General features: G+C 43.9%; 1 protein-coding gene and 1 long non-coding RNA gene across 4 annotated transcripts; one reads left to right on the top strand and one right to left on the bottom strand.

The window, feature by feature from the left end:
• The first annotated feature begins 27 nt into the window (after positions 1-27).
• LOC146384562 (uncharacterized) lies at positions 28-8,309 on the top strand. Of its 2 annotated transcripts, XR_014800889.1 has the most exons (4): positions 28-3,422; positions 4,320-4,366; positions 4,454-4,739; positions 6,131-8,309. It is a non-coding gene; the product is annotated as an uncharacterized LOC146384562 (long non-coding RNA). The 2 variants fall into 2 exon arrangements; XR_014800888.1 differs by having other exon boundaries at positions 4,454-8,309.
• Positions 7,051-24,538, bottom strand: gan (gigaxonin). Of its 2 annotated transcripts, none has more exons than XM_084936537.1 (13): positions 24,334-24,538; positions 23,453-23,719; positions 23,215-23,329; positions 22,772-23,122; positions 22,468-22,536; positions 21,584-21,735; positions 18,399-18,520; positions 18,172-18,284; positions 17,066-17,215; positions 14,978-15,114; positions 13,427-13,561; positions 12,288-12,397; positions 7,051-12,199 (listed from the first exon to the last, which is right to left on the bottom strand). In XM_084936537.1, the coding sequence occupies exons 1-13, from the start codon at positions 24,399-24,401 to the stop codon at positions 12,027-12,029; spliced, it is 1,962 nt and encodes a 653-aa protein (XP_084792663.1). In that variant the 5' UTR covers positions 24,402-24,538; the 3' UTR covers positions 7,051-12,026. The 2 variants fall into 2 exon arrangements, with proteins under 2 accessions (XP_084792663.1, XP_084792664.1); XM_084936538.1 differs by having other exon boundaries at positions 23,453-23,676; positions 24,334-24,530.
• Between the last annotated feature and the right edge of the window lie 100 nt (positions 24,539-24,638).

The following is a 24,638-nucleotide window of genomic DNA, read 5'->3' as shown; positions in this document are numbered from 1 at the left end:
CGCACGCTCGAGCTTCGCTCACCCTCCTCCCCCGTGCGCGCAGAAAAATGGAGGAGGGCGCAGCGACTTCAGGCGAATCCTCATTTTCTTTTCCCAGTTCTGAGGAAATGATGCAGCGTCGTCACTTTCCAGGGAAGGAAAGACGATCGCTGGCGGGCTGATGCGTGCAGGCGACGGGCAGTTTTCACAGCTCCGAGCTGCTGATCGAAATCTGCCCCCACAGCCAGATTAGATACATCTGCCATTTGCAAAGGCAGAGGTTAGTTTTCTGTGGCTCTCAGAGACAACTTTGTGAACAGAAATGGGGAACAGAAAGGGAAGGGATTGATTTCTTTTTTAAAGTAATACACATTATGTATATAAAATGAAGAAATTTGTATTTACAGGCCTATATGTTGGATATCATTTGTTATAAATTCAGAAACCAGATCAGACAGAAAAGTAAATGATCCCTTTAAGTGTATAGACTCAGCAGTTATGATAATATGACAGCAGCTGGGAATGATTATTTGAAAGCAGAACATAAAGCCTGAGAGCTTCACTGCATTATATTCCAGTATGTGTTGAACCTGAATCTTTTGCAAAAATGAATGCAGAAAAGTTATACATTTAAAACGTATGCAGGTAAATCGGAATCACGAAGAGGCTGCTATGAAAGCTGCAACCACCAAACACCCGCAGAGGGTCAGATAAGTCCTGAAGAGTCAGCTGCATGGGAAGAACAAGATCTGGGCAATGAACACCTAAGCCCTGCCGGTGATCAGGTACCCTGCTGGGATAATAAGCTGACCAAAGGATGAGATAGGAGCCACTGACTCTGACTGACATGGGGGCTTTCTCCCCAGATCCAGCACCCTGAAACTGTGTGCTAAGTGGAAGAAAGGTGGCTGAGGACTAGTGAGTGTCAGAGCCGCTGTCCAGGAGGAAACAACAGATCCATGAGTACATCTGGAAGATGGCCACAACTGATAGTGTGCTTAGTGAATACCTCAGGCAGCAGCAACCCGAGAAAGGGGAGGGCCTTGCACAGCATATCTGATAGTGACTAAAGTGACTAAAGTGGCTAATAATTGAGAAGTCCTACCAGTGGCTGAACAAAGTTGAACTGAAAGACAGCACAGAGGAACTAATCATGGCAGCACAGGAACAAGCTCTGAGCACAAGCTCCATAACATAAAATAAGTATACATAACAGCAGGGTGCAAGATGCTAGCAGGCAGGGCATACATGGAACGCCATGACATGGAAGTCATTCTCGAGTGATCGAGCGGAGAAACTGGTGATGGCTAACCAACTGTACATAGTGGTGGTAGGCAAGCAGAGAAAGATGGCCGTAGTGATAAATGTAGCGATACCAAATGACAGCAACATCAGAAAGAAGGGAAACGAGAAGCTGGAGAAGATGTGGAGGGTGAAAGTAACAGTGGTCCCAGTGGTAATCGGAACGCGGGAACAACATCCGAGATCTCGGTTCTAGGAACAGCTAAGATACTGCGCAGGACCCTCAAGCTCCCAGGCCTCCGGTAGGACCCGAGCTTGAAGGATAAAAGACTGCCTGCAGGGGCAAGAGGGGAATTTATATATGTCAGCACGTGCAAGCTGAAGGCTTTCCTGTGGCCCTAAGAGTCCCTGAACCGAAACCTCATCTGAAATCTGTGCATAGCCTCAAAAGCATGCAAGACAGACGAAGACAGACGAAGAGTCTCATCAGCAAGAATGTGACAAGCCACCACAAAGGAGAACTGAAAAACCCAACTGCTACAAAAAGCATGTACATTTACATAGGTGCCATAACATCTGTCACATGTGCTGTGTGACTGAATGCCAGTCTTTGGACGTTTGGACCTCATCCTGTGCTCGTGGAGTCTTATTCTGACAATTTGGTCAGAAACCTGCATCCAAGTAGCCCACTCAAGGTCATTTTATAGGGCTGTGGCAGCGGTCTCGCTGCTCCTCCTCTCCCAAAGGAGCAGATACCAGTCCTGCTGCTGGGTTGATGGCCTTCTACGGCCCATCTCCCATTATCTCTCCCAGACTCTTGAGGCTTTGGAAGCCTGTTGCCCCCACTAAAAAAAAAAAGTATCCATAACTCGAAATTTTGAGTTATCTTTCTTGAAATTTTGAGAAAAGTAACTCAAAATTTTGAGAAAAGTAACTCGAAATTTTGACTTAGCGCTGCCAATCAGTAATCTACGTGAATTATGTCATTTCCTTGTTACCTGGAAGCTAAAGCCCTCAGCTACAAATGCTACAGCTAACCTACCAGGTCATAAATGCACAAGTATTTTCAGCATGGCTTCACAAATGATGAAATCCTTCTGTTATTAATCACATGGCGTTACTATCAGCAAACGTACTCTTTTCTCAAAATTTCGAGTTAATAACTCGAAATTTTGAGGAAAATAACTTGAAATTTCCATATGAGGCTGTTCTGCAAGACATAGCAAACTTTGCATGATCTTATAAAAGTCTACTGGCTACGATATGACAAAGACACCGACAAAAAGGTAAAACTAGAGAAACATGAGTGAGGAGGGACAAGATGAGAGCAATGGTACGTGGAGAGCACTTGCAAAACTATCACCTGTTGGATGTTGTTTTATTGTTGCTTCTCCAGTGCACGTATGTGTCTGTGTCGGTTCTCAGTCATCCAGGTCGTGGTAGTCTTGATTGTTTGCAAAAAGACAGCTTCCAGTTATTGTTGTTTATCAAGTTTTCCCTTAGTTTTTTTGAGAAGCCTAGAATAAATAGACTTTCTCAAATTAAAGTTGACCCCTGGTATTTGCAGGGAGACCTGTCTAAAAATGCTAAAAACTGCCTATTTTAACAGGTCAAACAGAAGATACACCTTAAGGTATCATCCTAAAAACACTTTGCAAATGCCAGCCAATAGGGTGTAAGTAGCATTGTGCCTATTTCAGCTTCCCAAAGCTGCATTTTCTTTCCCGGAAGCTTTGTGTTCGGAATTTCCACATAATTTTTTAAGAACAAAACCCAAACATTTTATTGCTATTTTACTGTGTTTACATTAATATATTAATATTTGAAGATTAGTAAATAATGATTTTTATCATTCAAAAATGTATTTAGTCATGAAAATACTAAATACATTTTTGCCCCAGCAGAATGACTAACCAACAGGATTATGTCCACATCCGAAGGAATGTAATGAATGCTGCAGCCGTCAGAGGATATTGTATATCTTTGGTTTTACTCTCGTCCATCAAAAAAGCCAGCAGAGCAGGTTTGGACCCCGACAGGTTTATTTTGGATCGCAAAGATCAACTTGCCACAACTTGCCAACGTCCGTCATAGATGTCTCATCCAAGCGGATGTTGAACAATACGAGCCCCGGAGTCATGCCTTCCCAGCCACTGCTGACAGTCACCGTGACTCATGTTCCCACTTACTCACATCCACAGGTGGGTCATAAAAAAATGCTTCCCAGGTAGATGCTTTACATTGTGGCAATGGCTGATTTTCCTAACCCTCTGTGCATTTCAGCTCTGTTACCTGTTTAGTCATATTCATGGCAGAACTTCCATCCACAGAGGCCGTTTATCTGTACACCATACAAATCAGCAGAAATACAAACATGTATTTGAATGACAAATACACAGGTGATGAGGGGGTGGCGATATTTATCCATCATGGGTAATCTCCCTTTGATTAAGTGTGATCTGTGTGGTTTTTCTTAAGTATTACATTCAACATCCTGAACATATCACTGATGAAAATGATGAGAAAAAAGGCATAAAAAATAGAGAGTGCCAAGCCCGATTGTGTTCTGTGTACTTAATGACATCATGAGGCTCCAAAGTAAGAGTAACTACGCATTTGTTACTGGACAGTGACAGAATTTAGCATTCAGAAATACAAATAGATGGAATTTAAAGAGAAAACATCAGCCTATCGAGATGTAATATGATGCAAACAGACACGTAAAAAACATAAAGTTAAAATAACAACAAAGACAAAAGAGAAAACGACTCCACAGAGATGCAATGTGACCACAAAGAGACACAAAGATACTAAAAGGAGCTTCAAAAAACCACAAAGAGACAGAAAGTTATTACAGACAAAGCGACACCATCACTTCTGTGTTTTTACAAACATGTAAGTGTCAGTGAGAGCAAAGGTTCAGACAGCGTTTAAACTCTGCCGACATACACTTGATGCAGATTTGTAACAAGTTTGATTTTACTGAACAAGCTATAGGCAACACCTCGACTGTGCAAGCCTGCACCTGGAAAAAAAAAGATGTTAGATGTCCTAAAAATGTGAGAAATAACCATTTTTTCATCCCTCAAACACTTTAGGTCAAAGGGGGATCACATCTTCATATATACACAGGGAACAAAAAAAGGTTTGGACATGATACTTTATTATGAACACATTGCTAGTGCCGGGCTGGACGCCCTTGTTCATTCAGAACTGCCTCCATTCTTCACAGCACAGATTCAAGGTGGTGAATCCTCAGAGATCCTGGTCCGTGTTGACGTGACGGCATCACACAGTTGCTGTAGATTTGTCAGCTGCACATCCACGATGGGAATCTCACGTTCCACCACATCCCAAAGGCGCTGCGCTAGGTTGAGATCTGGTGACTGTGGAGGCCACTGGAGTGCAGAGAACTGGTTCAAGAAACCAGTTTTGAGATGATTTGAGCTTTGTGACGCTGTGTGCTGGACGCACCCATCAGAAGATGGGTACAGTGTGGTCATAAAGGGACTGACACGGTGAGCAATAATACTCAGGCATGCTGCTGCATTTAAATTATGCTCATTTATTTCTGAGGGGCCCAAAGCATGCCAAGAAAATATCCCCACTAATCTGAACCACAGTTGTGCTGTGTGTGGCTTTTCTTGTCTGGGCCTCCGTACCTGTGTAAAATGTAGGGCAGCTCACATCTATAATGTAGGCATACTGTGGGCCTCTCTCTGTTTAGTGTGGGCTGTCCACACTAAACTGTCAGCGTGGCTCAGATTTCACACCTGTACTGGGCCATAGTGGGGTCTGTTCATACCCCGAGTGGGCATTTTTCAGGGTTTTCACCCAGAATTATCGCTCACTGTATATTTCTCAGATTATTCTCAGGTAACTCTACACATGATTAATTAGATCAGCAGTTTCTGAACCACTCAGCCCATCTAGCACCAACAATCATGTCAGGTTAAGAGTCACTGAGATTACTTCTCTTCCCTATTCTGATAGGAGGTTTAATCTTGCAATACGAGTTGTTGCAATGTGATTGGCTGATTAGATAATTGCATGGTGTACCTAACAAAGCAGCGAGTGAGTCTGTTAAAAGAGAGAGCAGGAGCTTAAAATCTCTTCCCAAAGGTCCCAAACCACAACACCCACCTCAGTATCACCTCTGAGGTTTACACATGCTTCCGCTGGGTCATCTCACCTTTCTTGTAGAGACCCCACCCCTACCATACTGCCAACAGTGCCTCAAAAGGAAAGCCCATCCTGTTGCAACACCTCGGGCCCTCCGGTGAGTGTTGTTCAGGAGACGAGTTATAACAGGCAGCGTTATCTGTAGTCTTATTGGAAAAAATTTCCCCTTGTGGGACTAATAAAGGTATATCAATTCAATTCAAACAAAACGCAAAGGAAATGATGCAAGTTCCATCAAGGATGGAGTTTGTCATACAGACTCGGCAATAATGAAAATAATCTTGAAATAATATCTGACGACCGTTTCCACTGAAATCGCATGAACTGTTTTAGGAATTACAGCCATTCTGTGCTCTCACTGCATTCAGGATCGTTTTTCCCCAATGCCTCACAAAGATGTTCTTACTGGGTTGAGATCAGGTTACTCGCTTGGCCATGTAAGACTATCCCATTTCTCTGGAAATTCAGTCATTACAGATTGTGAAAAAGTAAAAAACAAAACAAAACAATGAAAACGTAATTTTTACCCTCCTAAATTAAACTAGCCCTGCAGGTACCACTAGTGGAGATTCAGTGGCCTGAAGATAAATAATGTAAAGTTGGGGAGTTTACTATAAAATGCAGTTGTGTGTAGGTTTTGCTGGAGCACATTAAACAGAGGCTCTGAGGTCACACACGTCATTTCCTGCATATTTTTGTGCATCAACTTCTACCTTTTCTTCATTAGCATCCAGGTGTAAGTTGTGGAGGCAGCAGTCTAAGCAGAGATACCCACACCTGCCTCTCCTCAGCCACTTCCTCCACCTCTTCTTGGGGGACACCAGGCCATCCCCAAGAGGCACGAGCCCCCCAGTGTGTCCTGGTCTACCCAGGGGTCTCCTCCCAGGTGGACATGCCTGAAACAGCTCACCTTGTAGGTGCCTGTGAAGGCATCGCGGTGAGATGTAGCGGGCCTACTTTGAGCTCATTTCCAACACTTTTACCCACGATCTTCTTCGGTCATTAATCACAGCTCGTGGCCATCGGTCAAGCAGCAAATCAACAGCTTCGCTTTCATGCTCAGCTCTTGGTGCAGCATCCACATTATGAGACCTTCCACCCTTTGGCTGCGATTCTGAGCGGAGCTGCCGACAGAGAGCTTCCCCGAGTAGCAACTGAACAGAATACTGGTAAGTAAAGCAGCGAGGCTCTGCAGATTTTCTGTGCTGCTTTCAAATAATAATTCCCAGCATTTCTCAGCTGAATCAGCACATTTACAGGCATGATTCACCCTCCCGTCCTCCTTGGTGCTTGTTTGTACTGAGAACCCTCACGAACGGAATGTGGACAACTTTGTGCAAATTCGAGCACGTCGCACACGTCTGTGTTTTAGAAATGAACTTTAGTGCATCGTGTACATCTCGAGTAAGAAAACTTGGTCAGGCACAGATCGGATACAAAACAGGAAAAAACACCAGCCTTATAATACCAATGCAAATACTCTGAATGTGCTATTGAGCAATGCAGTCAACCTAAACAATAAAAGGTGTTATTAAGGAGCTTTCAGCATCTCTTTGCATGATACAAAATGAGCAGCAGGAAAGTGACTAAGCATGTCGCTCTCTCTGGAGGCTGAAATAAAATAGAGAAGCAAATGAGACAAAAACATACAGCTTGACCACCAACAGTTTTAATTCCTCTGACGTAAATGAACGACACTCATGGGAAACATCTTACAAAACTTCCTCATGCACCAGTTACAAAAGTACAAAGTGAAACAAGACTCCCTCTTTCTTTCACAACACAGCTTTGGTTATTTTCAGGTTAGACGGCCATTATTTTCCCTTATAATGTTTTCCAACACATCACAACAAAGACAGTCATGAGGTGCGAACACATGAGAGCAAGTGCTGTTTAGTACACGGAGCAGCTTGGAAACCATATGACTTTAAATGTTAAGACACCCTGGAATGTTACACGACAAGAACAAGGAAGCGGACCAGGAATTCCTTTCATATTCAGCTGGGCTGTCATATCAGAGCTTTCTGTCCAATTATGGCCTTTTTATGAATTTCAGATAGTGTGAAAAAACAAAACAAATGTGTCAGATGATGAAAATCAGACGGTTTAAAAACCTCTGTCAGCTCCGTCTTTCCTCACATCTATACAGGCAGAAACGCGGCCACAACAGAACCATTTACGTCCGGGTCGGAATAAACCCGCGTTTTTTCTTTAACACCACTGATGTCAACAATCCATTTACAGCACAAAACACAAACCGTTTCATTGTAGTTGTTGCTTCATATTCGTCTGTGTGCCTCACAGCCTGTTGCACCAGCTGTGTTTAGGTTTGCACATTTCCTGCAATTTCTTTTAGCGATTTTGCAATTAGCTACGGTCATGGTAATGAGAAAGCACACCCTCTATCACTTCTTAAGTTTTAAATATCAGGAGATAAAAGTCATTTGCTCCTTATCGGGTCCTAAAATTTGATAAATCCAACTCTGATAAACTACAATACACGACGTTGTGACAATGAGTCGTTGTTTCTTTCACAGAAACTAAACCCTGAGGCAGAAGCAGCGTGTGAAACACTAGATGCACCCTCACTGCTTCCATGGGAAATAAGCGGTTGAGCAGCCTGGTACTGAGAGTCAGATGCACTCGATTAACTGATCATCTGCAAGTGTGCAAACTTTGGCAGTTTGCTGGTCTGTTAACACAATACCGAGGAGGAAAGACATCAGCAGTGACCTGGGTTGTGAGGTCAGACTCTGCCTGTGCTGGTTTCCTCTTATTTGTGTGTTTATATGTGTAAAAGCCACAACCAATAGAGCGTTCGCTCTCACAGCGTCATACAAAGGATTGTCCTGGGAATCAGGACAGAGCGGGGAAAAAAGGCATTATTCCCGTTTAATCTGGAATAATCTACAGAAAGAGCTGACATTGTCAGAAATGTGTGACTGTTTTTAATGTAGCTCTTAATGATCTGCTGTTGCTCACTTGTCTGTGTGGAATATTGTATTTGTTTTTTACTTCTTATGTGTCGTAGTTGTTGTAACCTTTGTGCAGGTCTCTCTTGGAAAGTTTCATTCTCACTTTTCACAATTTGAAGTCCACAAATTCTACAGTGAGAAAGATTATTCACAAGCGGAAGCATTCGAGGCAGCAGGACGTCCCAGGAAATCACCCCAAGACCAGGCTGCAAACTGCAAAGCATCCAGGAACTCCAAGCCTCAGTTGGCATGTTAAAGGTTAAAGGTCACGACAGCACAATTACAAACAGACTGAAGAAGCATGGCTGGTTTTGGTTTCCAGGAGAAAAGAAGATTGCTGCACATCTTCGGTTCGCAAAGCTGAAAACGAGACTTCTGGAACAAATCATGAGAGCAAAGCGGAGACGTCTGTCCACAACACAGAGCGGCAGGTTTGGAGGCTAAACGCAGCTCCTCATATCTGCTGTCAGCAGGGTGGTGGAGGCGTAAAGATTTGGTCTTGTTTTACAGCCACAGAAAGGAGATTCAATCAAAGTCCAGACTTCAACCGGACGGAGGTGTTGCGGTGGGACATAAAGGTGGTTCTGCAAGCTGCTGAATCACGGCGTGTCGTTAGGATTTCACACACTGCTTCTGCTTTTTGGCTTAGATTTAGTTAAATAATGACACGATGTAATGTGCCCTGTGTGGTTGTTCATCTGTGGCTGTGTTTAAATCCTTTTAATGTGATTTTTATGACGTCCTCACACGTAAACCCTTTGAATTGACAGAAGGTGCATTATTTATTATTTTGTAGCAAATTATTTCGATATTTAATCCGTTATTGTTGAGCCAATAACTATTTTTAGCCAACTGTTACATATAGTTGATCATTGTAATGTAATATTTAGGCCCTTGGAATCACTGTCATATTGAAGCAATCAACTCTTGTGTTTGGCAATTTATTATTAAAAAAACGTGTAGAGGTGTTAACGAAGGCGACTAGAGCGTTCCCCCCAGTCTCTGAAGACTTTTGTAACATGGAGAGCAAATAAATGGTAACTGAACGTCTAGATAAGGGCACCGCAACCTCCATCGAGAGGTCCGGCTTCAATTCATGGAACATGACCGCTCCAGGTGAGGGGAGCCTTGCAGACAGCTAGCAGGTAGGTCGGTCTGTGTGGGGGCCAGAGAAGTGGCGCCTGTATAGAAAACAGAAGCTGTCTTTGTGTAGGAGGCTGTAAACGTATTTATTTCTGCTGCGCATGTGGACAGTTTAACCTGCGAGTCTGGATACTGACAGAAACTGATCCGGGGAACCACAGCTCTTAATGTCTGTGTAGGTTCTCAGTCATACAGGTCACGGTAGTCTGAGGAGCTTGGACTTCTTTAAGTTTCCTGAAGATGTTTCACCTCTCATCCAAGAAGCTTGTTCAGTCTTCCAAGCTCCTCAGACCACAGCTCGTAATACTGATGGACTGGCTTCATTTTCCAGCCCTGGAGGTTGCTGCTTGGTAATAGTGAGTAAAAAAACAAACAAAAACAAAAATGAGATGATATTTTGCATACTGGAATAAATAACAATAAAAAAAAAACAGGAGTGTTTTTGCTAGGTGAGCTACAAATGCTTGTGTAGCAAACCAACCAGTAACAGTGCAGCAAATAAAGGCGACCAGCTGCAACATATCAGTTTATACCAAATTACCGCTTGAACTGATGCTGTTGCGATATTTATGGTGTTGAAGTATTAAATATTTATGTTATGATAAATAATAAGCTTACAAAATAATACAGACGTGATTCCAACTGCAGTCTAATGCAAGTTTTTGCGCAAGTCTTTAAAACCTGACATTCTCGCGTCGCTTCAAATTGAAAGAGTTTTGGCCCGGGGCGATCGGCCCTAACGCACACTGCGCTGCATGAACGGGGCATTTTGTAAGCACAGCCGCTGAGTGCAGGACAGACACCAGCAGCTGCAACTCACACAGAACAAACGGGGTCAAGAGATGCCAAAACTGTCCTGACTGTAAAGCCAGGTCAGAGGTCAGCAAAGCTGCAGCACATCCAGTAAACCACCAGTGTAACGTGCTCTATTTTAGAATGGACCGGGCCCGGACCAGCTCAGATAAAAAGTGATAATCCATTAAAGAGTTTGTGCTCCAAGAGGCAAACGCTGAAATCAGCGCGTGGGAACGTTTCTGTGAATATATGGAAATCAGGTGCCGTCGCCAAAAGCAAGTCACCCGTGTTCGTGCATAGTTTGGAGAATTCCACATGGCTTTTCTACACCGTCTGAGCTGCACGCCATAGTTTTTAAAGGACACAACCGCACTGCGAGGGCCTCCGGTAACGTCGACAGTTTCCTGGAGTTTAAGAGACATTTGTGAAATCTTTGGTTGTGGATTCAGAACTGTGCTCCTACAGCTTCCTGTACAAAATCATTTTACTTCCTTCTTCTAAACTGTCAAACTGTTGCGGGATGATTAGGGTTCAGTTGAGGCACGTAACAACGAGGATCACCAATCAGACTAAAAGTGCTGCTAAAGTGCCCACATTATGTTTTTTAGGCTGTAAAAACCAAAGTTATTCTCTCCCCACGATGGATTTAAAACACCTTTTCATTAGTCAGTTATCTACATTACTCTGTCACAGCAGCATGGGGGTTAGTTGACCTCGGCCTCACCTAAAGACATGAACTAAGGTGGTGTAATGTGCATCTTGCATTAAAGGTTGATGGTAAAGGAAGGCGTGTTTGCTGGTGGGATCACCGTAACAGCAAATCTAAAAGGAGTTTTGATTAACAATTAGCGCCAGCTTAGCTACCTGCCTGAAACCGAGTGTTCAGAGCCGCCTGTGGCTTCTCTGAACTTTAGCATGAGCATCGAGAACTGCAGCAGCAGAACTCTGCATACAGTTTTTGCTGTGACCAGCACATGCCAAACAGAACATTATCCATCCACACACACGTAAAACAAACCAGCGTGGGAGGCTTAATATGCATGTGACTGAGTCAGCTGGCAAGTGTCTAATGCATTTACCAAAAAGGCAGCTGATTCCTGCTGCAACTTTTCACTTTGCTTTCATGTGTGACTCATCCTTCCCTCGTATCTCTACCACAAGGTGACGTGTGCAAAGTTATCATGAACTGGAACGTCATAACGGTGATAATAATGGGATATTTGCAGCCTTGAAATGATCTAGAGTGATCCTTTAATAAAGCGGCACCACAGCGGGCCTCGCTGCCTCTGCAAAAACTGTGCAGCGTGATTTCTAGTGTAATAAAGGGGTAGTGACTGGTGTATAATGAATCCCTCGCCAAGTAACCGAGAACCAGAAAGCATTCAAAATGAGCAATGTCCTTTAAAAGAAAGTTGTAAAAAAAGGATCCCACACTTCAAAGAAAATAGATTTAGATAAGAAAAATGTCATAAAACCCATAAAGCTAAAAATGTGTTCAGATTAAAGTCTATCCCATTTGGTCATACAATAAATATACATCAAAAGGGTCGTGAGTATAAACCTATGACTGGAGTCGAGATCTTCAAAGCGTAGGGACTACAGCGCTTTAGTGTTTGTATATAAACTCAGACCTACAGCAGATAGAGCGTACCAGTGTGCAAAAGTGGAGACACATGGAGCCGGGACAGAGCTGCCGGCTGCTGTCTCGGGTCAGATTCTGATCCGGAACATGCCCTGACTCAGCTGAAGGCGGAACAGTCGACAATTGGCGATGCGCAAGTTGGCACAGGCCGTTTTGGAAAGGTCGCTGGGTAACATCTGCTTGGTGCGATGCCACGTCCCGGTGGTGCGCCGGAACTCCCGGATGTAGTCAAAGTTTGTGCCTGCAACCAAAGGAAGCGAGAGGGTAACAGGATCAAACACTGAACATCCTGAAAGCCCAGGAGAGCTTTATTTAATGTTTTCACCGACCTGTGTCCAGGTCCCCCACCACGTAGATACTGGCTCCAATGGGCACGGCGCCGTAGACGAAGGAGGAGCTGGTCTGGATGCACAGGTTCTGGTCATCCAGGAACATCCACCTGCAGCAGAACATGTTTCTTTTCTTTTAATAATGCAATCTTAAGATTAGCCACACGTACAAACTGTAAGGACAGCTCTGCTCATCTGTGCAACGATGTGCTGCAAGTTTAAAAAGTGAAGTTCAAATGGAGCGCTATCGTCCAAATACACACAAAATAAAAGCTTCAACAAGACTTTCAGCTGTCACTGGAGAAAGCATGATGCCAAAAATAAAAGAAATCAATTTAGACTTGAGGAAAATAATTGTTGATGCTCACAAAGCAGGAAATGGATATATAAAGTTATCACAGCGTTTCCTGGACAGGAATAGACTGCAAGAAAAACAGAAGAGACGCCTTCAAACCAGAACGAAGTGCGCTGAAGACAACCTGGAGAACGATTAAGCACAATTATGAGATGAACCTAGAGCCAAAGGGAGAGGCCAAAGAACAAAGAACACTGTCCCCATAGTGAAACACGGTCGTGGGAGTATTATGCTGTGGGGATGCTTCAGTGGAAGTGGGAATTTCATCAAGGTGGACCCATGACGGAAGGAAAGACGTGAAGATTTTGAAAGAAAACTGGGTCTAGGTCATTGTTTAGTCTTCTGACTCAACAAGGGAACGTTATTGACTCGCCCACACAAAGACCTGATTAGAAATCTGTGGGGTCAACAGAACTAGGGCTGGGCCATATCATACCGTTCACGGTAACACCGCTATAATGTTGGGCAACGATTAGAAAATGAAATATGGCGATAGAATATGGGTAAAATGCGCATGCGCAGTGCCTTTGTTTTCATACGCACATGGCGGAGAATGAGAAGGGCGAAAGCGGATCGTTGAATGAAACCATGAACCAGAATTCTGTGAAATCTTTTCAGTTCTGTGTGCAAATTCAATAATGGAAGCATTCAAAATAAAACGGTTAAAAATTCCTTGCCCTGTTTAACAGCATTTGGGAAAGCGCTGATATGACAGCACTTTATTGCGCCAGCACAGTTTACGTCACTGTGGCTGCGTCTGTGGTTTTAACGTTTAACGACTCACCTCCTCATCTCGTCATGGTAGAACTCAGACTTGCAGGTCGTCATTTGTCTTTGCTCGGGGTTGTCGTTCTCTTGGCTTCTGACTCCGCCGAACACGTAAAGCTCCTGACCGACGCCGCACGCCACCGAGCCAAACCTGAGCAGCACAGACATTTTGAGGGTTGACAGTAAAGCGGGCTCCTCGCTATGCAATGAGTTTAACAATTCATTTAAAGATAATAAGTAACGAGTAAATTAGGGTGATACGGGAGAGATCTCTTCCCTTAAATGGGAGTTTTTCCTTCCCACTCTCGCCAAATGCTGGCTCAGAGCGTCATCTTATTGCTGGTCTTTACCTTACAAACGTAAAGCGCTGATATTTCACTATATAAATGAAACTGAATTGATCTGAATTGAATAATTAACGCTATAAAAAGGATGCATGTGACCACGTACACCCTGTGAAGCCTCGAGGACCTCTGTTCAAGAATACAGAAACACTGCTTCTCTCCACAACTCGAGGATTTATGGTCGTCTGTTTTTAACTACAGAACTTATTCAGTGGTTAACTTTACTGACGTTCTGAGGAAGGTGGGAGACCAATGTGGTTTCAGCGCAGTGACACTGGGTTCGTGCCATCGGTGCCTTTTGGAGCATTTTTAATGAGACAAATAACCTGGCTTGCCTCGAGCAGCTTGCTATCATTAAGTGACAGCTTATTACTCGACCCTCACTCAACTTTGGGATGAATAAATATTTATGTCATTTTGTCTTACATAGAATCATTTCTGGAACCAAATGGTGGCAGGTAAAAGTTTGAGGATCCAAAATCCGTAAACTCATGGGTCATATTGCAGAGGCCCGGTCCAGCTCTTGAAATACATTTATTTAATTTATTCCTTTGCCTTTTAGCATTTTTTAGTTGAATTTCAGTACAATGCCACGGCTGTGAGAGGGTTGGATCCTCAGCAGGTTCGGAACATACTGTGGGCAAAAGCGCAGTTGCAGCAGCGGTGCTTAAAAAGTACAGAAAAACCAATAAGGAAATTCTGCAGACGCCCACAGAGAAGAAAAAAAACCCTCATAACAGCGCATAATGAAACCAAAACCTGTGGATGGATGAAATCCACATGAGTAGCACAGACGGGTCTAGCATGCTTGGTGTGGATTCAGCAATACGAAAGAGAAGGTGTGACACAACTAACGCACAATAAAAACCACAGTGTTGAATGTTCTGACTGCACCGTATGACTCAACAGCTACACTTGCTGAGCAAGTCAGTGAAGCTGTGATGTTAGATAAAGTTAGTCAAACTGAAAATAAAACTTTCAGATTGGGGAGAATGACAGTGACTATAGAGCTATGTTTCATTTCCTGTTGTGCAACATAAACTAGTCCAAATTAAAGCAACAACACTGAAGTTAAATGTTAAGTGTTGCACAGCAAGTGTGCGTGCAGTAAGAACCCCCCCCCCCCAAAACAAGCTGACTGCAAAGAAAACAAAAACGTCAGGACTGTGAGGAAACACCGACTTTAACGTTTTAAGATCACAGACAGCAGAGGCTGTGCTTACCTTCTCTCTTTCAGAGGACACAGCCCCGTCCACTGCTGGGTTTTGGGGTCAAAGCATTCAACAGAGTCAAACAGCTTCCCGTAGGAGCCCCCACCAATGGCGTAGACCTTCTTATTCATGGAGGCGTAGCAGCCGACCTGAAGGAGAAGACGGAGACGAGGTCAAAGCGTCGTCCAGCCGGCGAGCTAACCAAATATTTCTGTCACTGATTTTATGTTGTTGTTGTTTTTAACATTTCAGAACAATGAGAGCTGTTCTGCTGAAGTTACTGCTGAAGACGGGGTCATAACAGACCACCAACATCCAGTCATTAATCTAAGGCGAATCGGAGGAGATCTGTGTATCTTTGTGTTGAACCCATGTATGGATACAGCTGCCTAACCAAATCCCAAACACACACTTTAAAAATATAAATAAATTTGTCCAGAATCGCTGCGTGACATAACTGCAGGTCATCTTTTATATACAGTTTATAGACAAATTCTGTTACCCAGAGTTTTACATTCAGTCATCAAAGTGACATCCATCAGTTTGAGTTGAATTCCAGCTTGAGCAATAAATCATTGGCGTACACAAGTGACGCCAACCGTAGTTCCAAGCGCTCCGGGTGGTACAGCATTCCCAACTGGAATATGGGTCAAATTCCAGCCTATTCCAAAAATAGCTAAACACTGAGTCCAATATACATAAATAGGGGCATTGTGCTGGGAATTCTAGTGCTGACGTTACTGAAAACATTCACAACCCATCCAAGCTAAATGTGAGACCGTGTCGTCCTTTTCTTAGTTAATTTGCACTTACGTATTTGACTCATTTCTGTGTAAATTTTTCATCTTTTCTCTTTTTCTGGTCCTTCCTTCAAATTTAACAAGAAGCTGGCGTCATGCAGCTCTCTGATTGGTGGTTTCAGACTCTCGTGTAAGATGACAAATTGCTGACGTTGTCACCCATCATTAACACTCAGCAGCCAGTTAGCTTTCGGTTCTGCAGAACAGATGAGCTCAGATGGAAAAGCTGTAGAAATCCTAAAAAACTAACTACTGATAACAGACCCACACCCAACTCACTAAAAGTATCGATTCGATCTGTCGCACCACTTCAGCCGACCCTGCTGCTGCTGTGTGGAATATCACGTGTCCAACGGCTTCACATTTAGACATTTTTTCTACCAAGTGGTCTACAATTATTTCATGGTGCTATTTTGATAGTTTTAATGGTGGGATGACACGCAGCAAAAATCCACAGTAGAACCTGAGCCTGGGCAGTTACATGGGCAGCACCTTAGACCAGCGGTCTCCAACCTTTTTTGCGCCACGGACCGGTTTATGCCCGACAATATTTTCACGGACCGGCCTTTAAGGTGTCGCGGATAAATACAACAAAATAAAACTAGTACCGGTACCGAAAAAAAGAAGATTTATTCATAACACACGTGAAAAGACCCAGGAAAACCGAGTTAACGATCAAAACGATAACAAAATAACGCTGAAAACCGATAAAAACCCTGAAAACTATACATTTCACACCTGAGCCTCAACTCTCGCGGCCCGGTACCAAACGACTCACGGACCGGTACCGGTCCGAGGCCCGGGGGTTGGGGACCGCTGCCTTAGACCCTTATTTGTTTCTGTATTTACTTTATTCCTTTGTTTGTACAACATTTACTATTTGTCCTGCTTCTATTTATGCAATTTCTGCACTTTTAACATTTTCTTTTTGGGCATTTCCGTCATGTTAATTTTATGTTTAATTAATTGTTCAACACTTACGTCAACATTTATTTATTTTAATGTCTGTTTTTATTTTATTTGATACCATTTAGATATTTTATATATCTAAAGGCATTTTTGAGATTCAAAATGTGGTTTTAGTTTCAGGGTCACAGTTAGGTTGTGGTTAGGTTTAGGCATTTGTTTTATATGGTTAGGGTAAGGGGCTAGGGAAAGCATTATGTCAATTAGATGATATGAATACCCGAGGTAGAGGTGTGTGTGTGTGTGTGTGTGTGTGTGTGTGTGTGTGTGTGTGTGTGTGTGTGTGTGTGTGTGTGTGTGTGTGTGTGTGTGTGTATATAGGTGAGGGTGTTACCTTGCGGATCATGGTCATACTGGTCTGCATTTTCCAGGTATTGAAGTAGGGGTCGAACACCTCGACGGTGATCAGCCCCAGCTCTTCACTCTCTCCACCAAGAACAAAGATCAGCCCATCCAGCTCCACCACACCGAAGTTCTGACGAGCCTGAGAACGTCAGCGGATGTTAATATAATCAACCACCACCGCCAACAACATCCCCCAAGCTCAGCTGTACGCTCAGCCACAAACAAACACCCTCCTGGGGTCTCTGGGTGTTCCCACGTCTGAGTTCCAAGTTCAGATGTTTCATAAGTGCAAAGCACAACTGGGCACAGCTGGGCGATCTGTGGCCCGGTTTGTTTGCAAAGGGGGACTTGAGTTTAAATCAGATGCGCTATTAGCGCATACCAAAGCCACAAAGAGTACCGCTGGTGACGTCAGGTTTTCAAACAGCTGTTTGTCTGTGTCAACACAAACGCAGCAGTGGGATCAGACCCCATGACTGGCTTGAAGTGTATTATTTATTATATTGTTTTCAGACTGTGTGCAGTGCTCCTGTGCCAAATTCATCTCGGTGCAGCAGCTTTAATAAGCTGATGATCTGCTGGTGGAGCTCTGTCGGGGTCCTTCCCCTAACTTCACCTTCCAGCATGTTTCCGCCAGCTACTTCATATCAGGAACTTAATAATGACAGCAAACTTTTATTAGTGAATGACATCACTTTTCTGGAGAACGATCGTGCGCTCTGTTTATCATCTGCCTTTAACCCTTCAGCTGTCAGGGAATTTTTGCAGCACTGCTGACACCTGATGGCCATGAAGTCAAATATAAAACAATATAGCAGCAACGCGTCTGCTCTACGTCTGGTATATACTGAATATTTATGTAGCCAAGCAAGCACGAATGATGGTTTTCATACATGTTTAGTGTCTATCTGAGAGAAAAGCACTGAGCAGAAGGAGAGAGTGTATCATATGGCACTTGCAAAACACTGCATTCTGTTGTTTTTAATACAGCATCCCTATTTTGCACTTTTTCTGCACACTCACACAGGAGTTCATTTCTGCCGTTTATCTGTTTATGGGTTTCCATGAGTAACTGTTTCAGAAACGTGATCGTACCTGTAGCATTGGGGGAATCGGGCTCCAGGTGTTGGAGTCGGGGTCATATTTCTCTCCACTGGCCAGGACTGCGTTGTGTTCATCTGTTCCACCCACCACGAACAGAAACCCCCCTGACCAACAGAGACAGCCTTGCTAATGACACACCTGCTAATGTCTTTTACTGAACACAAAGTGTTTTGTTACAGACATGTTTATGGATCACAGGTGCGGTGGACTGCACTGACCGGCAGCAACCAACCCATGGCCGAGGCGGGCGACGCTCATTGGCTCCAACTCTATCCAAGCCTGCCTGTTGGCGTCATACAGAGGACACATGCAGCGCGACGCAGCTGTCGGCTTCCTGGTTCTGCACAGAGTGAAAGCATCAGATCAGACAAAAAGTTTTCCCGTCACTCTGTTCAGACAGGATGTGAGTCGGCCTTCCCGGTACTTTTACTGAAGACCAAGTGCACACAGGAGACCGAGAACAGGCTAAATGGTAAATGAACTTGATACTTGTAGAGCGCTTTTCTACTCTACTGGAGTACTCAAAGCGCTCTATACAACATGCCACATTCACCCAATCACACCCATTCTCACAAGCACTCTCTCTTAGTGCTTTCTAAGTACATTCACACACATCCATACCCCGATGGATGCATCGGACTCAACTTGGCGTTAGCCAGGATCCCTGGAGGAGCCAGGGATCGAACCACCAACCTTCCGATCAGTAGATGACCTGTTCTACCTCCTGAGCTACAGTCAAAGTATGACTTCTCTGCAAACAATTGATTGTGTTGCATAAGTTCAATTCAATTCAATTTTATTTATATAGCGCCAAATCACAACAAAAGTCGCCTCAAGGCGCTTCATAGATACAGAGAAAAACCCAACAATCATATGACCCCCTATGAGCAAGCACTTTGGCGACAGTGGGAAGGAAAAACTCCCTTTTAACAGGAAGAAACCTCCGGCAGAACCAGGCTCAGGGAGGGGCGGGGCCATCTGCTGCGACCGGTTGGGGTGAGAGAAGGAAGACAGGATAAAGACATGCTGTGGAAGAGAGACAGAGGTTAATAACAGATATGATTCAATGCAGAGAGGTCTATTAATACATAGTGAGTGAGAAAGGTGACTGGAAAGGAAAAACTCAATGCATCATGGGAATCCCCCGGCAGCCTACGTCTATTGCAGCATAACTAAGGGAGGATTCAGGGTCACCTGGTCCAGCCCTAACTATATGCTTTAGCAAAAAGGAAAGTTTGAAGCCTAATCTTGAAAGTAGGCCAACAAAGTGAAAACTACAAAACAATATAGCTTTTAAATGGGTGTTTAGGACAAAACCTTTAGAAATCAACTAACGAGAACACACTAGATCTTCTTGTTTTGAAGGCAGAAAGATGTGTTGCAGAGTAATTGTAGCTCCAGTACTAGAAAAAAAGAATTGCCTGAAAATCATTTCTTTCTCCCTGTACAAGTTACAGTAATCTGTATTTACTTTCATTAAATCTCTGACAGTTTTCAGGGAACCAGACAAAAAGTAAGTATTTATATCTACTTATATAAATACAAGTAGATATAAATCTCCCTAATCCTCACGCTGGATTTGGGAAGGTTTTACATCAGATCCCCTTCCTGACACAACCCCAAAGGGCCATGTGTCAGATGCAGATGGAATTGAACCATCAACCATTTGAATGTGCTAACCAGTACACTATAGAGCCACACACAAAGTATTAAGGAGGAGTTAACCCTGCAAAGCCTGAACCTTGAAATAATCTGTACCGTTTTTATCAGAATCAGAATCAGATCAGAATCTGATCTGGTGCTGAATGCCCAGAAGACAGTGGAGATTATTGTGGACTTCAGGAAGCACACAGCTCCACTCCCCCCCATCATCCTGACTGACACCCCCATCACCTCTGTGGACTCATTCCGCTTCCTGGGTACCACCATCATCCAGGACCTCAAGTGGGAGCCCACCATCACCTCCGTCATTAAGAAAGCCCAGCAGAGGATGTACTTCCTGAGGCAGCTGAAGAAATTCAACCTGCCAACACGGACGATGATGCAATTCTACACCGCAATCATCGAGTCCATCCTCACCTCCTCCATCACCGTGTGGTACGCTGGAGCCACTATCAGGGACAAACAGAGACTGCAGCGTGTTGTGCGCTCTGCTGAGAAGGTGATTGGCTGCAGACTCCCATCTCTGCAGGACCTGTACACCTCCAGGACACTGGGGCGTGCAGCTCGGATCTCAGCTGACCCTTCTCACCCTGGACACAGTCTGTTTGACCTGCTCCCCTCAGGCAGGAGGCTCCAGTCCATTCGCACCAGAACCTCTCGCCATAAGAACAGTTTCTTCCCCTCTGCTGTTGGACACATGAACAATAACCGTATGACTGTTCCCACCACTAACACATGACCCTACGCTGTGTTCACTGCATCATTCCATGTTTGGCACTGATCACCACCTGCACTCATGTATATATCATGTATATATCTATCTACTTAGCACTTTTAATTCTTATTCTTATTTTCATGTCTATTTAAGCGTAATTTATGACAGTATGTTTGCACTGAAGCACCGCAGCAATTTCCTAATGTTGTAAACCTGCTCAACATTTGGCAATAAAACCCTTTCTGATTCTGATTCTGATTAGCTTCCTTAAGTGTCTGAGCTTTTATGTAATTAAATAAAAATACTGCATCAACCCACCGCACCTCCACCATGACCTGAACTAATCTCAGCTGAGATGGTTTGGTTACAGGACAGAGTGAAGCACACTGTGAGATTTCAGAGGCATTCAAAGTTCAAAGGTGATAACTGAATCTCAAAGTCTACGTTATCTGCTTTGTTTCCATGCTGCGTCAGTCATGATAACATCTGAAGGACACAGCATACAAACAAGCTTCTGCTGCAGCGCTCAGCTCAGTTTTACTGCTTCAATCTTTTTTTCCCTCCGTCAGCTGTTTTTTTTTTTTTCCTTCCAACAAGTGCTGATACCCCCCCCACCCCCACCCTTCCTTTCTTCGCTCAGTAGACACAGGTTGTAGCTGTGAAGTGGTCATCCATTCATTCTGACTGTGTCGGAATTTTGTCCCAGGCTATCTTTGTTGAACATCTCTCACTGTGACGCATGGAACCAACATTTCATAGTCACAGGCAAAAATACTGTCATGGTTATTTCACATGAGTCATTTTTCCAGAATGGCACAAAATTACACAATTTACACTCGAGTTAAGGCCGGTTAGTTAAGGTTACTTCAGTTTTGATGTCATCAGCCGACACTGAAGAATACAGCACAATAAATAAAGCTTATAAATGGTAATGTATTTGCAGCCAAAATAAATGTATGAAATAAACTTCTGTTTCTTTGCATGAAGCCCAAACAGAACAAAACAAAGTTGGCGAGTGTGACTTACTTGCGATCCTCACCTCCAGCGATGACGATACACTCAGAATACCCTCTGGGTTTGAAGGCAGCGAGCATAGCCTCCCCCTGCAGCTGACCCTGCGTCAGCACCGGCTGGCAGTACTCTCTGATCACCTCCCTCATCAGAGGCTCCCCCATGGCCTGATGGGATACAACGGTAGCACACAGCGAGGTTAGCTCAAAACTTATATTACATTTGTATGTTTACAGCAGACTGAGTAAGCCACAGCTTTCCCACATAAAGGTGGTAATCAGCAGTTCCTCCCACACTGGGATGTCACTAAAAGCTTTTCAGGAGAGTTTTCATGGTGAATGACTGCGTGTGAGGATCACTGGCTCACACACAGCTAAACTGTCCATGTCTGCAGGTGGAGGAGATGTACCAGGTGAGGCTGAAGGAGACAAAGTGTGTGTGTTTTAGCCACTACACACACAGCACTCCTCAGTATACTCAGTTATCAATGCTCAGTGTTGTTAGATGTTGAAAACAGGAGCCACTTTGTTCTGAAATTCTCTGCTGCCATTTGATGTTTTCTCAGATTTAAAACCATGGTTCATTTGTCAGTTAGCCTTGCTAACACGGGGAGAAAGAGACTCATTGTATTCACATTTAATGTTGAAGAAAGGCAGCCTCCGCCTGCATTTCAGCTGCTACAGCCTTTAACCTGAGCTGTCACGCTGTCATTATAGCCAAAGGATAACCTGGGATCAGAATCCTAGCTCATAAAATCGAATATACTTCCTGCTTCTTGTTAAAGTTTTCATGACATACATTTACATTGACACAACAGTTTCCAGAGTAAAATTCACATCCAAACACGGTCTCCCTGTGCCTGCCAGTAGCAGCTGGTAAGAAGTATTTAGACTGTTTACCTGCTCTCTCAGGTAGCTCAGATCCAAACCCTGCAGCCACACGGCAGACATCACCTCCTTCATGCGTACCTGCAAATTCAGATGGAATAACAGTTTGGTTTTTTATTCAGTTTGAGCCAGCCCTTCACAGAGTTTCATATGCATAAAAAAGAAAAGTGTTTATAGTTAGGTAGTTTAGAATTTAATAGGAAAAATCACTCATCGGTATTTTGTTGATATAAAACTAAAGCTGGACAATGAGACTTGCCTCTGAATGCTGCAGGTATCTCTGCAAAAAAAGAGAACATTTTCCAGTGCTACCCACCCTGCGATCATCCGGGTCGTGTGCGAACCACCGCACCACGGCCTCCAGCACATGCTTCTCGTTGCCCACATTCAGCTTCTCCATGGACAGCACCTCGCAGAGCCGGTCCGGTGGCAGCTCCCTGAACTCCTCAGTCAGCGCCACGTCACGGAAGTGCGTCTGCAGGAACTCTGTGGCGACGTAGTGCACGTGGTAGAGGCAATAGTGCAGAGAGAAGAGGCGGATACCGATGCAGTTCTCTGCAGTGATGCAGCTCTCCAAGAACTGGCAGCACAGAGACTTGAGGTCGGTCATGAGGAGAAGGTCGGATGCCTGCACCATGTCCTGGATGGTCTCTTCTCTCAGGGTGATCTGTGTGTGAGGTACATTTGAACAGTCAGTGAAAGCCACACGCTATTAGGATATCAGCAGGTCACTCTGCTTTTTAAAGCATCCCCACTCACTTCACCGCTGAAGATGTAGTCCAGGATTTGTTTCATGATGGCCATAGAGACCCCCTGCAGCTCGATTCTGTAAGTAGACCCATCTTCCTTTGGAGGGTTGTAGTTCAGCTTGGTCCTAACAGGAAGTAAAGCAAGAATCATTTGAGCTATAGCACTGCCACTAAATAAAATTGGACACGCCCTTGTTGTCCCTGGCTGGTGTTTACAAACAGTTCGATCTGTGCTGTGACTGACTGACCTGATGTAGGGGCTGGCAGCAGCCAGGATATTTTTCTGGACAGGAAGCTCCTCTCCGTCCACCACCAGCAGCGCATCGTGGAAACTTTGCTCCTGCCAAAAGGTGCGAAGGACTCTCAGGAGTCTCTGGGAATGTTGTGGATCCGAAACCTTCGAACCGGGCTCATTGGAGGCAGTGTCGGGCATGTCTAGGCTTGTGACAGCCCGAGGACGCACAGCACACTCCTGCCAACATAGTGCCAAACTGAGCTTCTTCAAACAGTACCACCTAATGTTGTCGAACATACGATGACAGTAATGCACAGTTTACGGCACTAAGTAAAAGAAAAGTGGTCCATTCTTAAAATCGAGTTTCAAAAGTCTCAACATAAACTGTTCATTGCGAAACTTTTTTTTTTTAATAAAGGACTTCTCTGGAGTGGCTAGTCCTCTGCCAGTACAGCGAGTGTAAACGGGCCGCGTTAGCAAAACCCAAACGTAGCTAACATATCATGCTTTCAGTGAATCAATTTAATGCCGAATATTACGGAAACACCCGAGGACCCATGGGACCCAATGATTTACATTTATATATGTTAGCGATCTTGACTGTATCGAGTCTAAACTTGAACTGATATTCCTAAATGAGGTTTGGCCAGTAAATGCTAGCATAGCACCAAAACAACCGACATGTCGATAAAGATTTCCCGTGATAAAGGAAGGACAACGCCGCCATTAACGTTTTTTTAAGTAACATCGTTACATGATTTTAGCATATCGTTTTTGTAAATGAAAACTGTGGAGCTATGTTTACATGGGGTTCCGACATGGACTGTTTACAGTGCATGCAAAACCTGAGGTATCATCCTTTCCTTTTACTGATTACAAATTTAAGTATCTCACCTTAAGACTGAAAAATGCACTTTTCTCTTCTGGGCACAGGGCGTACCTACACTACACGAATTACTCATCCACCCTCTCTGATCACTCAGGACGAAAATTTTGGAAGTAGACGTCAAGGCATGTGTTGTGCTACATTCAAATCTTGGGGAAATGTGGTAAATATGACATCCATCTCGAATATATGTGACGATAATGGAGAACGTACAACGGAGAACATATCTATTTATATTTCAAGCCACTATGTTTTTAAAGCTTTCATAATAAAGAAGAAACCACCTCGGTTGCTTTAAACAGATAAAAAAAAA

Source organism: Perissodus microlepis, chromosome 7 (genome assembly GCF_051167445.1).
Source record: "Perissodus microlepis isolate ML-2025 ecotype Zambia chromosome 7, ASM5116744v1, whole genome shotgun sequence".
NCBI classification, from domain to species: domain Eukaryota; kingdom Metazoa; phylum Chordata; class Actinopteri; order Cichliformes; family Cichlidae; genus Perissodus; species Perissodus microlepis.
The sequence above is the reverse complement of the archived record's forward strand: the minus strand, read 5'-3'. Positions and strand labels throughout refer to the sequence as shown.